This window comes from Vicia villosa, unplaced genomic scaffold (genome assembly GCF_029867415.1).
Source record: "Vicia villosa cultivar HV-30 ecotype Madison, WI unplaced genomic scaffold, Vvil1.0 ctg.002106F_1_1, whole genome shotgun sequence".
In the NCBI taxonomy this organism is placed as follows: Eukaryota; Viridiplantae; Streptophyta; class Magnoliopsida; order Fabales; family Fabaceae; genus Vicia; species Vicia villosa.
Window position 1 is genome coordinate 240,983 of NW_026705842.1, and position 13,990 is coordinate 254,972.

General features: G+C 31.9%; 1 protein-coding gene and 1 long non-coding RNA gene across 3 annotated transcripts; both read right to left on the reverse strand.

Annotated features, from left to right (window-relative positions):
• Positions 1 to 2,952: 2,952 nt before the first annotated feature.
• LOC131637903 (uncharacterized) lies at positions 2,953 to 4,800 on the reverse strand. 2 transcript variants are annotated; one of them, XR_009294525.1, is made up of 4 exons: positions 4,483 to 4,800; positions 3,716 to 4,181; positions 3,157 to 3,225; positions 2,953 to 3,057 (listed from the first exon to the last, which is right to left on the reverse strand). It is a non-coding gene; the product is annotated as an uncharacterized LOC131637903 (long non-coding RNA). The 2 variants fall into 2 exon arrangements; XR_009294524.1 differs by having other exon boundaries at positions 3,157 to 4,181.
• Positions 4,801 to 7,091: 2,291 nt separating this feature from the next.
• Positions 7,092 to 11,882, reverse strand: LOC131637887 (subtilisin-like protease Glyma18g48580). The gene is made up of 11 exons (XM_058908453.1): positions 11,672 to 11,882; positions 11,471 to 11,580; positions 11,265 to 11,362; positions 11,016 to 11,171; positions 9,790 to 9,913; positions 9,159 to 9,702; positions 8,966 to 9,060; positions 8,585 to 8,839; positions 8,285 to 8,411; positions 7,932 to 8,148; positions 7,092 to 7,855 (listed from the first exon to the last, which is right to left on the reverse strand). Exons 1-11 carry the CDS (start codon positions 11,762 to 11,764, stop codon positions 7,314 to 7,316), a joined length of 2,361 nt encoding a protein of 786 aa, XP_058764436.1. The 5' UTR covers positions 11,765 to 11,882; the 3' UTR covers positions 7,092 to 7,313.
• Between the last annotated feature and the right edge of the window lie 2,108 nt (positions 11,883 to 13,990).

Below are 13,990 nucleotides of genomic sequence, written 5' to 3' on the forward strand. Positions count from 1 at the left end.
TTACATAAATGTATCCAAACATAAATCAATTTTGCTAAACTCAATTCTGATTAAATCAATTATACCAAACTCAATTCTGCTAGAATCAATTCTGTCCACCGCCAATCCAAACACACATTTAGTTTAACAATAATGCGGAAACAAGATATATGCAAACATTCATTTTTAATTTTTGATCAAGTTTTCCGTTCGATTATTTTTTTTTGCAAAGACTTAGAATGATTAAGGGTGTTTCTGAGCCGTTTGGTTCAAAAATATATGAATTAGTATAGATTGGATTTACACATTTTTACGATAAAGTCCAAACCGGACCAATGTATAATATAACTATCATATAAGATTATTATATTCTATTCTAAAGTTGTTCATTTTATCTTATTCTTAATTTTCTAAAAAAATCTTTTTGCTATTTTATTTACAGGTTGCTGGTTTTTTTGTTGGTATAAATCATTTTACTATTTTTTTTATATGTGAGGTATGACATATTGATTTAACTATAGTAATTTCATGTTTTGATGTATCATTTTAACAATTTGATATATTTTGGGCATGATATTTTTGTTAATTATAAAATGATTTCATATTATAATATTTTCTTGGTTCCAATTATTATTTTTTGTCTGTTTTGTTCTTACTGCGATATTTGGGTTGATTAAATTTGATGTTTGTAGGCTAGCTAGATGGTTGGGATACTCTTTCTGAGCCTTATCCTTTTTTTAAGCTAATGTGTGGGAGAGACTAATGTGCAAAATGACAAAATCTATTTTGAGTTAATTGTGTTTATCTATTGTGTACATCTTTTATATAGTAGTGTTTGTGTATACCTCATTATGTGATTTTATAATATGTTTAAAGCCATTTTGGTTTATATTAAAAACATTATCAAGATTCTGGTTCAATGCTATCAAATTCAAGATTTTGTTGATATGAACTTCTGGTCAGATAAACAGCAAGTTATGATTGGTAAATGTTATGAAATTTTGGTATGATCACTTTAATCAGAGTTTGGGTAATGTTCTAATTTCATCCTTTAATTAACTAAAACGTTTCAATTTAGTGGCTTAACTAAATTATTGACTCATTATTTTGACTTTTGTCATGTTACATTACCACAACTTAATGTTTTTTCTCACGTTTATCACAAAGGATTAATTTAACTAATAGAATGATTTTTAAAAGACTAAAATGTAATATTTATTAGATACGAGACTAAAGTGAAACATGAAATATAACATTCATTGTAAAATAAGATAATAGATATCTTTGTTTCAACTTCTTTTAAAAATAATTTTCATAATATGATATATATTTATTTTAAAAAATTTATAAAGATTTGTTTTTAAAAAAATTCTTCAAACAATAATTTTTCATAAAATTTTTATTTTAATTATTTCATCCTTTTGCTATGATAATTTTTTTTAATACTAAAATTTTAAAAAATTACTTAAAATTGAAGTTATTTTGAATAATTTAAAAAAAAATTTATTTTAAAGATATATCTTTTAAAAAAATTATATGATTTTGACTATGTTTTAATCTTCGATAATGAGTGTTGGATTTATTGAGATATGTTAGGTATAATGTTGTTCTTAAGAGCATAAACTCTAAAGGTTTAATGTGTTGTTGTTGTTACTTTTTTGTTGTTGTTTTGAACATAGATGGATCGATCATTTAAAAAGGAAAAACTCTAAATGAGTGTTCTACTAATGAGAATAAAAGAAAAGGAAAAACTAGATGTATTACAATGGTGACAAAATAAAAAAGTCTGCAACACAATGTTAAGTAGTCAATTGAGTTTGATCATAAAACTTGAACCTGTTATTAAAAGAATGCTTCCTTTTTTAGGAGTTATGTGGCGTTCCTTGGACATAGAAAAGTGAGTATTTGGATAGATGACTGAGGTCAAGTACGAGAAGAATTTAAAAAGTGTATGGATAAACTTTAGGTATTAATTTTAATTTATATAATTTGATGGTATGTTTTTTTTGTTAATTAGTAATACCTTATTATTGACGTAGTTATAGTCCGTTTTTGAGCTTGAAGTAAGTGACGAGAAATTAATGAATAATTGGGTCTCTTATGCTGGTGAGCGTTGGAGGGATTTTAAGTCATAACTCACATGATTACATTAGAAAGCCCGAGCCTGATCTTGAGCATCTAATTGTGAAATATAATTTTATTTATAAGGACATTTACGGGAAGTTTGCCGAGTCTCTTATTTATACTGAATTCTTGATTAATAGTAATCTTATTTTCTGAAGAATAATTTTATTATTTTTTGCTAATGCTTTTTAGATACAACCTCGTAAATTAATATTTTCATTATGTTTATAACAGGTTAAGAGTCAACCGGGAAAGAAAAACAAGTTAAAAATAAATATCCCCATAGATTGTCTCGTGGAGGTTATAAAAACTTAAGGAAGAAATGATTGATGAAAAAAGACAACAATTGGAAGATGACTCACTAAGAAGTGATTTCAACCCATCTTCGCCATCACAACATGAGAAGTGGAAGATGGCCTCGACAAAGACCATATAGAGAGTTCACATCAGATGTCTCTCGTGCAGTCACTGAGAAGATTGTAAGTAGATTCATTTGTCAATTATAATGTTAAATGTAATTTAAACCGCTTTGGTATTAAAATCTTATTCATGTTGTGTATGATTTATTGGTTGATATGGCCAATCAACGTTCCTTTGTTCCACAAGTGCAACATAATATTTAGTAGAATCAATTAGATCAAAGGAGCATGGGGACGTTCCTAAGTTATGTGATGTCCAATAACACCATTGCTAGTTATTGCCCCTCTGTCCAAATAATTTTACATGTTAATCACACAATTGGATTTTCATAGATTTTCTCCAAATAATTCAACATATTAATTCACATATATTCTTCAACAAATAGCTAATTTTTATTACTTTGATATCAAAACATTGAAAATTACTTTTGCTACCTGAACTCAAGTGTTATGTGGAAAAAATCTACTGAATTTTCTGAAAGCTAATCTACTGAAGAAAACAACTGCCAATACATATTCTTGAAAACTAATCCCCCTGAAATTTATGGAACATGTCAAAAATTAAAAAGCTTGATGGGATTTAACAGATCTTGCCTAAATATCATGTATGAGTTTATATCTAAGGAAGTTTTACCTGAGAATTCGAATACCATAATCATACATCATACTTGCCCGATAATGACTCTGCTTGTGGCAACATCAACTATACAAACACCGTAAGTGCGCTATGAAATTTTATTTGGATGGTTCTCATGGTGAAACAAATAAAAATGAATTAAAAAGAAGCTCCGACAGTAAGCAAATCACTTTAACTGATAACACAATTGATAACACAGTGAAATTTCATTTGGATGGTTCTCATGGTTACACATCATGCATTTCACTGAAGAGACAAATTAAATTGCAATAGATTACTTCAGATAATAACACAGTTGATAAGAATAGATCTTACTCACCAAATGCAGTAGAAAAATTTATAAAACTCAATACACTTAAGCAAGCAATAGATGTATTTACATAATTATAATAATTACAAAATTGTGATTAACATTTTGGCTTAACATTTTCTACTTTCAAATTATCCACCAATGTTCTTTCTCTTCAATTTGCAAATAAATACACACAGTCTCAGTTTTATTATAGATATAGTGTCATAATGAGACAGTGTTATGAATTATATTGTATTTTTTTACCTTAACACGTTGAGATGATCTTCAAAGATGGAAGTGACATTTGATCCAACCAAAAATGAATTCCTCAAAACACTTATTATCTTTCCTTTAAGCCCTTGTTTATTGAGGAATTGCTTATAACCATCTTAAGGTATAAACTTTTCCGCGGACTTTGGAGCTTAGTAATCTCTTGGGTCAAACCCAACCATTACATCAAGCACATGAACTGCATCTGAAAATGCCCTGCACATTGGGTTGTAATAAAAAATACATACATTTAACTTAATTTATAGTTAGAGCAGGTCATTTTATCTTTATTTTTCTTTTGGTTTCAAATTAGTCATTTATATTTAAAAATGTCAGCAAGGTTGTTGTAAACACGCCAAAAGTTGTTGCACTTACCCATCCCTGCTAGTGAGTACAACAACCGGCTTGATCCCGACTACTGAGTTGTGGTCAGCTGGACAAATGATGGATCCATCAGTTTCTGTCCCCAAAGAAACTGCAACCATATTAGTTGACACTGAAATTGCAGATCTAAAGCTACACACAGATGATTTCAAATTCAATATCAGAAGCGAATAGAGAAAATTGCATTATGTGATTATTGAAGCATGGCTTAATATTAACAGCAAAAATGTTAAAATTTCAAGCCTAGGGGAGGGGAAGTATTAGAAAAGGTGGAAAAAATAAAATAGAAAACAAAATTGAGTCAAACATAGAGAAAATTAATGATTAAAAAAGAGATTCATAATCCAAATCAAGGAGAAAAATAGAATAGAATATACCTTAATCATCTTGATAACTCAAACTTTTCACAATTGATAACCAAAATCAAACTGGTTTATGAAACCCTATTCATCTTCTTTCATGTGTTTTGAGAATGAGAGGGTTGAACCCCATGTTAATGAGAGATGAAGAGAATGAATAGAATGAGGAGTGAAAGAGAGATTGCAATGAAAGATGAGAAGGGTTTCACTTCGTTTTCCATTTAAAGGTGAATTTCGGGCGCCCTAGGTTTGAAGACCAGAGAGAGAAGATAGATTGTTGTTGACGAAAAGAGAGAGAATATGGGAGAGAATTGTGGTATGGTCATCTTGAAGTAGAAATCGAAAGAGAGAGGGAAGAGGGGAAAAGTTTTAAAAGTGGAGAGAGCAAAGGAAATTTCTTTTCTGTTAGGGTTGGGAGAAGATGAAGATGGATGAGTTGATAAGCAGGGAAAGAGATAGAGAGAAATTTAGGATTTGTTTTTTTTTTGTGATTTCAATTTTTACAAAACAGATCTGAAAAGAGGGGAATAGAAAAAAAAAGTAAATTTTGAAATTTGAAATTGTGTTAGTAATAATATGACATTTGACAAAAGTCTTGATTTTTATTGGACAATAGAAAAGTGGTAGTGTGATTTAGTTAGTTACCAAATTGTCATTTTTTGTGTGTAAATAATTTTTTAACAAAAGATATTTTTGTCAGATTGGTCAATCTAATAGTATTAGTTAGATAATACAATAGATAATATTTTTTAATCATGTAATTTGCATAAATTCATAAAACTTATGTTTTATTGAGCTTGCACTACTAAAAAAAAGAGATTTGACCTCGAACATGAAAGGACTTTAACCTCGGTTATATAGGCAAGGTAACAAATGACGTCATAAAAACTTATCACTTTACCTCTTAATAATTGCAAAATTGAAGGTAAAGTGTTCTTCACATGGGTTCGATCCTCAGCTTCTACAATTTTATTATTTGTAATAATCAAAGTTTTTTATTTGCCCATTTCTCAAATAGAGTCATTGTACCAAAAATATTCATTGTTTACACCATTTCCAAAGCCAACAAAAGCAATAACCATGTTAAGCACCTATAATTAGAACCACATTTAAAACCAATTAAGATCATCCACAACAACATTAAATCTTTAGTAAAAAAAAAATAAAAAGATAAATTAGTAAATATGTATTATTAAGTGATATAAAACATTTACTTACAAAATTTTTTCATATCCCCTTTTAAATCAGGACAAATAACTTGCACATTATCTAGGGATGTCAATTTGCCTCCGTTAGCAGGGATCCTTGTGGGAATTCCCCGTTTGGGGCCCCAAAGACGGGGAATTTTTCTCCCGCAGGGACGGGGATGGGGAACAAAGTCTCCCCAAAGGCACTTCGGGGATGGGGGTGGCGTAAATATCCCCCGCCCCGTGGAGTCCCCGCCCCGCTTAAAATAACATAATATCCTTAATTTATATATAATTTTAAATTATTATGTAGGTTTATTTCTCATTTCATATAATTAATCTTATATACAATTTTAAAATATATATGTATCGTTAGTAAAAGAGTGAGATCTAAATGATTATTTCAATTTTTTTAGTTTAAAATTTTAGTGGTCATGACACTTAATATTATAGATTAAATATTGTTAAAACAATATATTTATCATAAAGGAATAATTTCTTAATTTCTTGTAGTTAATTTTTGAAGCTATTACTATTAATTTGGTTTAAAATAATAAAATAAAAAAGTCATGTTTATGGATCTCCGCATGAACCTTGGGGATCCGTGGGGATCCGCAGGGACGGGGATGGGGGTCAAAATTCCCCCGTAACGGGGATCCGAAGTGGAGATGGGGAATAGATTTGAGGGTGGGAATTGTGATGGGAATGTATTCCCCGTCCCCCGCCCTGCCCCATTGACATCCCTAACATTATCAAGGAAATTATTACTGAGAAGGAAAGTTTTTCCCTTGACTTTATTTGTTAACTATTCACTTATTTATATTTTAACTATGTGTCTAACCATTATTCATGAAGTTGGAGATCAAACTCATGCTCTTGAAGATACAAAACATAATAATTTGGTATCAGAGGCTCGTTTGGTCTCTGATATCTTCTTAATGGAACTACTTCATAAACATCACTTTGTTCAACAACACCAATTGAACATGACATATATCATAGGTCCTTGTTTTTTATTTTGTTGTGCATCTACTTGATCCTCTTGAAAAATTGTATCATTATACTTAATACCTTGAACCATAATATGTTTTGGGAGACAAAAAATTGAAATAGGAAGTAAACTACTGTCTTCTATGAGAGTAACTACATATGGCTTAGGAACGCTAATGAGTCACCCTCAAAGAAAACTGTTTACTTGTGTTGTAGACTTCTTGAATAGCCCCGAGAGAAGTCTGGGGAACAACGGCATGTATAATTTGCTAGTCGAGATTTTCTTGACCTGCAAATTAGGAGCAGATGTTTGACTGGAAGGCAATTTACCAAGCAAGCATCTCATAACCTAGCAAATCAAGATTAGAAATTTGTGACATTATTACATTGATGGTGTATATATACTTTAATCTTACATTTTAGTAGTATTACCAGGACTTAAATACTAAATTGAACCATAAAAATGAAGTATAAAGTTTATTGTTGTGCAAGACATATAGATGTTGCACTCCCATACAACAATTATCACAATACATATACTCTACTTATTACAAAACATATTACACTATCATACATAAACAACAACAAAATGACCAAATAACAAAACCATATTGCTAGTATACCACATTAAATCCTTCTTATGCATCTACATTCTCCGAGATTAATGATCTTTCATTTACGTCGAACAGTAATAGGACTCCTTACAATGTGTCTTCCATTTGTCCATTTCAATTCACCAAATTGATATTTTTTCCTAGGAGTCACCTTTGTTGCTTGCACAGAAATTCTAAATGTCTTCTTTTCACCAATTCTCTTGAATTTCAAGACACTCGGTTCAACAAAAACTTTATAACCCGACACCTGGGATTTTGCAAAATATATACTAGGAGGTCCAACATTGGTGACTGTCCGTGTGACGTTAACAACATTTAATCCAAGATTTGGTAATGTGATTGAAGGATAATTCAAATCTGTTATGCTGTGTGATCCTGAACAAGTAAATGTCATGTTGAAATTCAGTGATGCAATGAGTTGCTGGTTGTATCCCGAAGCACATAAGAAGTTTAAGTAATCAACAATGGTTAGATCATAAACAAGTCCTGGATCTATTGCACTGTTGGGTTGAATGTGTCCTGAACCATATGCAAATGGATTCGCCAAAGTTTTATCAAATGCGTCACGAATTGGCTTGTTGGTGTTATCTCTTGTACTTGCTGCAAGCACAAAAATTTGGATAAGAAAGAAGTAATCATCTTAAAAATTATGATTGTATGGTGAGATAGAAAATACCAGTGGTCATGATAGCTGATTTAATAGCTGCTGGACTCCAATTAGGATGACGTGTTTTGATTAATCCAGCAGTGCCCGCAACATGAGGACATGACATAGATGTTCCTTGCATGACATTGAATGGAAAACCTCGACGAGTGTCCGTTATTAAATTAGATGCAGTTGCAAATAATGAATAGGCAGCAAGTATGTTCACACCTGGTGCAGTTACATCAGGCTGAAACAAAAAATCAACACAAATCAGTTTTATGTCCATTATAGTCTTCTCTGCTCGAAAGATTAGTCTATGCAGTTGCATGCAGGATTTAGATAAAAAATCTAGTTCATAGATAACAAATTAAAGTGTATGACACCTTGAGTATTGATGGTTGAACTCTATTTGGTCCTCTAGATGAGTATGAAGCCATAACGGGAGCTGGCTTTCTTCCATATTTTGTTTTTGCTTTTGACAATCTTATTTTAGTACCCGACTTTATATCCCTGCAAAAGTTTGACGCATGCACACAGTCAGCAGTCTGTGGCCACATGAACAAGATCAAACGGTCCAAGGTTTCATTTGTAACAGGTAATCTTATGATGTCATTTTTAAAAGCTTATTATAAGTATGGTATATATAATTTGACTAAAAAAATATTGATAAGATTAGTAATTACGTCGGAATAAGGTCTATATCATGATTTCTTGTTGTTTGATGTTTGGCATAATAGCTGACAGTAGACAAAACATGAGGCTCAGAAAGAAGTGTTCTTCCACTAACTAGAGGTTGATTTCTCAAAATCACTCCCTGTGCGCCCGCAGATAAAGCTTCTTGACCCTCAGCAACAGATTTTATTTTCCCTTCTCTAACACATTCCACTATTTTACCCTTCACTTTTGAAGGATCAAGTGTTCCTGCCCTACAAAATTGCCTGCAAAAATGTGCATACCAAAAACATATAAGAAACAATCATTTAACATATGTCTCATAAACTTGATCTCTGTTCATATTATTTTCACAATCATCAACATTTTTAGTATTGTCGTTTTATACTTACGCATCTCGATCCGTTGCATTTGCCAATTTCGCATCAGTAGAAGTTATTACAGTGAAAGACTTGTTAGGTGGCAAGTCTACAAAAAGACTGGCACCCTAGTAGTAGAACAAAAAAATACAACATGATTAATTTCAATGCTATGATAATAATAATTTTCAAGGAAAAATCAGAATATTAATGATGTATATTATACCGTGATTGTTTTGTTACCAATGGTAATAGAACTGCTGAAATCTCTATCTAATGTACTAGCAGCAACAGTGAACACCCAAGGGGCAACATTAACAACACTTCCAGCGGTAGGTCCGTCATTTCCCGCAGAAGCAACTAACAAAATATTTCTAGCAAGTGCATGAAATGCACCTATTGAAACCACATCAGTAAAAATTGCTTCAGCATTTGTACTAGCACTTTCACCAGCAGAAACAGAAATCAAATCAACACCGTCATTAATTGCTTGATCAATGGCAGCTAATACATCAGCACCAAAACAACTAGTAGCATCTGTTAAAGACCAACACACTTTGTAGGTTGCAAGTCTTGATTTTGGTGAACCACCTTTAACCGTTCCGTTGCCAATATTAAATATACTTGCACCTCGTACAAAGTTTCCACCTGCCGTTGATAATGTGTGTGTACCATGGCCTACAAAGTCGCGCGCTGTTTGTTGCGAACGAGGGAGTTTTCCGATGACGGATTGGTATGCATTGTTGAAAAATCTTGCTCCAATTAGCTTCCTTTGATTGTTTAATATACAATAATTTTAGTACTATAATTGTATAGCATAAAAAATAATTATTCAGAGAAACATGTTAAAAGAGAACCTGTTACATGGAACTTTGGTAGAACCATTGAGTTTGTTAATTTGACATATGTTACCACCACGCCATTTTGCTGGAATTGGGCCTATTCCTCTGTCACTAAAACTCTTTGATTCGGGCCAAACGCCTAATGCAAACAATGATGTTTAGGATAATATTTGGCTTTATTCATTAAGTGATAAAAAATAAAACAGATTTTTCATATGGAGATTATAATATTGAACCTGTTAAAGTAATCTTTACTTTGTCATAAAATAATTGAAATTCATGTGACTTTTCAGGTACTAGTTGATAAGGAACAGAGCACAAGATAATGTGGTAAAATAAAATATTATAGTTTGATATTAATTAAGAATTCAAGAAAGCATCTTTGCCAACTCAAGGAAAGCATGTAGCTTTTGTCTTCAGGTAGGTTAATTAAATCTTGAGAAGAAGAATAAGAAAAAAACTAAGCACAAATGTTCTATAACAAACAAACATTATGCCAGTTTTCTCGGTCTATTAATTAGTCACTATGATTATACTATTGGTGAATACTTTAAAATAATATTCGCAAGACCATGATATTATATTATTATGCGTTATATCATAAGAAGTTTGAATATAAGAAAAAGTGGAAGATGCAAGAAAACCCCACACAAATAGCCACCAAAAATTGACCAGCACAAAACATCTATTAGAAAAAGACTCTAAACTTTATTCACTGTTTTTATTAAAAAAAATTATGGTTAATTCACATTACGACGACCACAATTAGTATAGTAATATTTATACCGACCGAAATTACGCTAAGGCGGCTTTTTTAAAACCTTGGTTAGAGCTCATAAGCCAATCCGAAAAATAAGTACAAGATCACTTATAATTGAAATTTGACAGCAACTAAGACAAAACTTTAACAACTGTACCATGTAAACAACTAATTATGTTTCATGCGATGAAAAAGATAGTTAACTTTTCTCTCGTGGATTCGAATCTACTATAATTCACTTGTTCATTTATAAGAGGTAAAATTCTAATAACGAAACGACTTAATAAAAAACGTAGTACTTTTTTTTTTTGTCTATAAATATGGTAATAACTATTAAAAATTCATTCGCACAAGATTTTGGCAAAGATCATTAATTAAACAGAGAATGTTGTTCTAAAAATTGTACTTATAAATAAGTAAATAATATTAATTGGATCATAGAATATATAGAATATAGTAAAATTATATTTTAGTTTAGTACCTGAATCAATGTTAGCTATGATGGTATTTTCACCAAACCTCCCCTTTTGCCAAGCTGAGTTGATATCATTTCCACGCAATCCAAGAAATTCCCATGAACGTGTTGTGTGCAGTTTATGTTCTTTACTCAAGAACACTGATACCACCTTTCCATTTTCTGTATATAAATATAAATATATGTGTGTTAGAGAACAAATTTACTATTTTTAGTTAAAAATATAAAACAGTAGCTAGATCTACAACAACATACTTGCAATTTGTGCAGCTTCTTCCTCATCAAGCATAGCTGCAAACCCATTGATTTGTTTATTGTATGAATAAATAATTGCTTCTTTTGCATTCTCCTCACTGTCACAGTCAATAATCAATATATATGACTGAACCAATCAATTTCAATACAAGAAAGAGCTTAATTAAGTAGAATATTGCAATGGTTAATTTTGTTATTTTATATACCTTCCCAAGATTGAAGCTAGTAAATCATAATGAGAAGTTGTAGCAATTTCAAGGTCAGCAGAGGAAGGAGTTGAACCATGTGAATGTGCTCCCAAGTATACAATGTAACACTGTCAATTATTAGTACAATAGTTAAATGAATGAAATCATCATCTTAATTACAATGTATATGTGTGTGATTAAGAAGCAAAATTGGGTTACCTTTTTGTTGGCATGAACATGATTGAACAACAAAGTGAAAATAACAAGAGATGAAAAAAGAAGGTGATGAAGAGATGCAATGGAGCGACCCATTTTTCTTTGTTTGTGAAAAATGTTTAGCTAATTCTTCTTCTTATGTAATGAAATGCATATGAGATAAAAGACAGATGAAGAAGACTATTATTTTGTTCTTAGCTTTTTGGTAAGCGAAAAAAATATTATAATATAAAAAGATTAGAAAAGAAAGAGGAAAGACAGATCATATCATAAGTGATCTTAAAAATGTGACCAAATAACTTCAATTGGTCATGTTGGCTCTTTTAAATGAAAAAGACATGGTTAGTAGAGACTAGAGAGTAGAGACTATTCATTCACCTTGTGTGCTAGCTCAATTTTTGCTTTTAATAATCATCATTTACAATAGTGGATGTTTAGCACCTGTCCCAATAATGCCAATTTTTTTTGATACAAGAGTTATTCAAAATCAAGGAAAATTTTACATCAATACCAACTCATTACATGCTTAAAGTTAGTAAATGAAATATTATCAAAAGTGTATAGTATTTCCTCTATTCCAAAAATTTATTTTGAGCAGAAGATTAATGAGTTTCAATAAAAAATTATAAATGATTTTTTTAACAATGATTATCAAAACACCATAACCGATTACGCCTTCGATAACCAAAAGAACAGAACTGAAATTTCCTTTTGTAATCGGTTACGCAAAACACCATAACCGATTACGCCTTCGATAACCAAAAAACATAACTGAAATTTCCTTCCATAATCGGTTACGCTTTTTCACGTAACCGGTTACGCCCACGATAAAACCAATCCCTGCATTTCAGAAGTGCTTATTTTTTAAGCTGTTTCCATCAAAATGCTCCCAGAAGCTTACACAATGTAATTAAATTACTATGTACATCTAATACACCACCTTAATTCCTATGGTGCATGAGCAATCCTATTTTTGACTTGTGGAACTCTATTCCAAGGAAGTAAGTCATGATCCCAAGGTCACTCATTTCAAACTCTTCCATAAGTTCACTGTTGAACTTAGAGATACTCAACCCATTGCTGCCCGGGATCAACAAGTCATCCACATATAAGCAAATTATGATCACATCTTTACTTACATCCGTGTTCACATAGACATTAGGCTCATAAACATATTTTTCGAAGCCAACATTAACTGGAAAATCATCGATGCGTATGTTCCAAGCCCTGGGAGCTTGCTTCAAACCATAAAGCGCTTTCTTCAATTTATAGACTCTTTCCTCTTGATTTGTCACAACAAAACCAGGAGTCTGTTCTACATAAACTTCCTCCTCTAGTGGACCATTTAAAAACGTGGATTTCACATCCATTTGATAAATTGACCAATTGTTGCAACTTGCTATGCCAACAACTAGCCTTATGGTTTTTATCCTAGCAATAGGTGCAAACACCTCATCAAAGTCTATACTTTCTCTTTGCAAAAATCTCTTTCAACTAGTCGAGCCTTATGCTTGACTATTTCACCTTTGGAATTTGCCTTCAATTTATTGACCCATCTCACACCGATTGTATTTTTTTATTCCGGTAGATCAACCAACTCCCAAGTACTATATTTCTCAATCGATTCTAGCTCCCCTTTCATCGCACACACCCACTTTGGACTGCTTAATGCCTCTCGCGTGCTAACGGACTCAGATTCTCCCATAAGGACAAAGTAAGCGAAATCACCATCATCATTGATCTTGTTATCCCGAAATACTTCATAATCTTGGAGTCTCTGAGGCAAACCTCTTTGCCTAGTTGGTCGTCTACTATTTTCCCTGATTTTGGCTTCGACATGTTGATATACAGAACCTCTTGCAACCTGATTTTTTGCATTTTCGTTGTCGTATACTAATCTGCTGCCACGTTTCTCATAAGAACTTCTAGCGATGCCATCTGTTACTTGGACAGTTACGAAACCGTCTTCGAATTTCAAATCTTCCCGCCTGAGTCTGTCTTCGACGCGTGGCAGTGTATTAAACAAACACTACGAAAAAACACACGCTAAGTAGTAATACTTGAATATATTTATAAATTTGTCTAAGTCCCCGAAGACACATACTTTTCACTAGCTTTCAGTATTCATTATCTTCATAGCGAACTTAGAAATCTTTACTCTCGAAGCATGACCATCAGTAGCCATTCTTTTATTTTTAAGGGATGGCCATCAGTAACCATCTTTCCTTCGATTTTCTACTTCTTCGAAGGATAAATACTACAAAACGAAATCTTCAGCTAACACGTATAACATGTCAAAATGCTATTAAACCGAAAACTCTC

What these genes read in the sequence shown, in the direction of transcription:
- LOC131637887 (XM_058908453.1), bottom strand. Translation starts at nt 11,764, where the DNA reads ATGGGTCGCTCCATTGCATCTCTTCATCACCTTCTTTTTTCATCTCTT. An exon ending in TTCAACCATCAATACTCAAG is followed by an intron (nt 8,149 to 8,284) that starts GTGTCATACACT and finishes TTTTTGTTTCAG; the next exon opens with CCTGATGTAACTGCACCAGG. An exon ending in ATCAGCTATCATGACCACTG is followed by an intron (nt 7,856 to 7,931) that starts GTATTTTCTATC and finishes TTGTGCTTGCAG; the next exon opens with CAAGTACAAGAGATAACACC.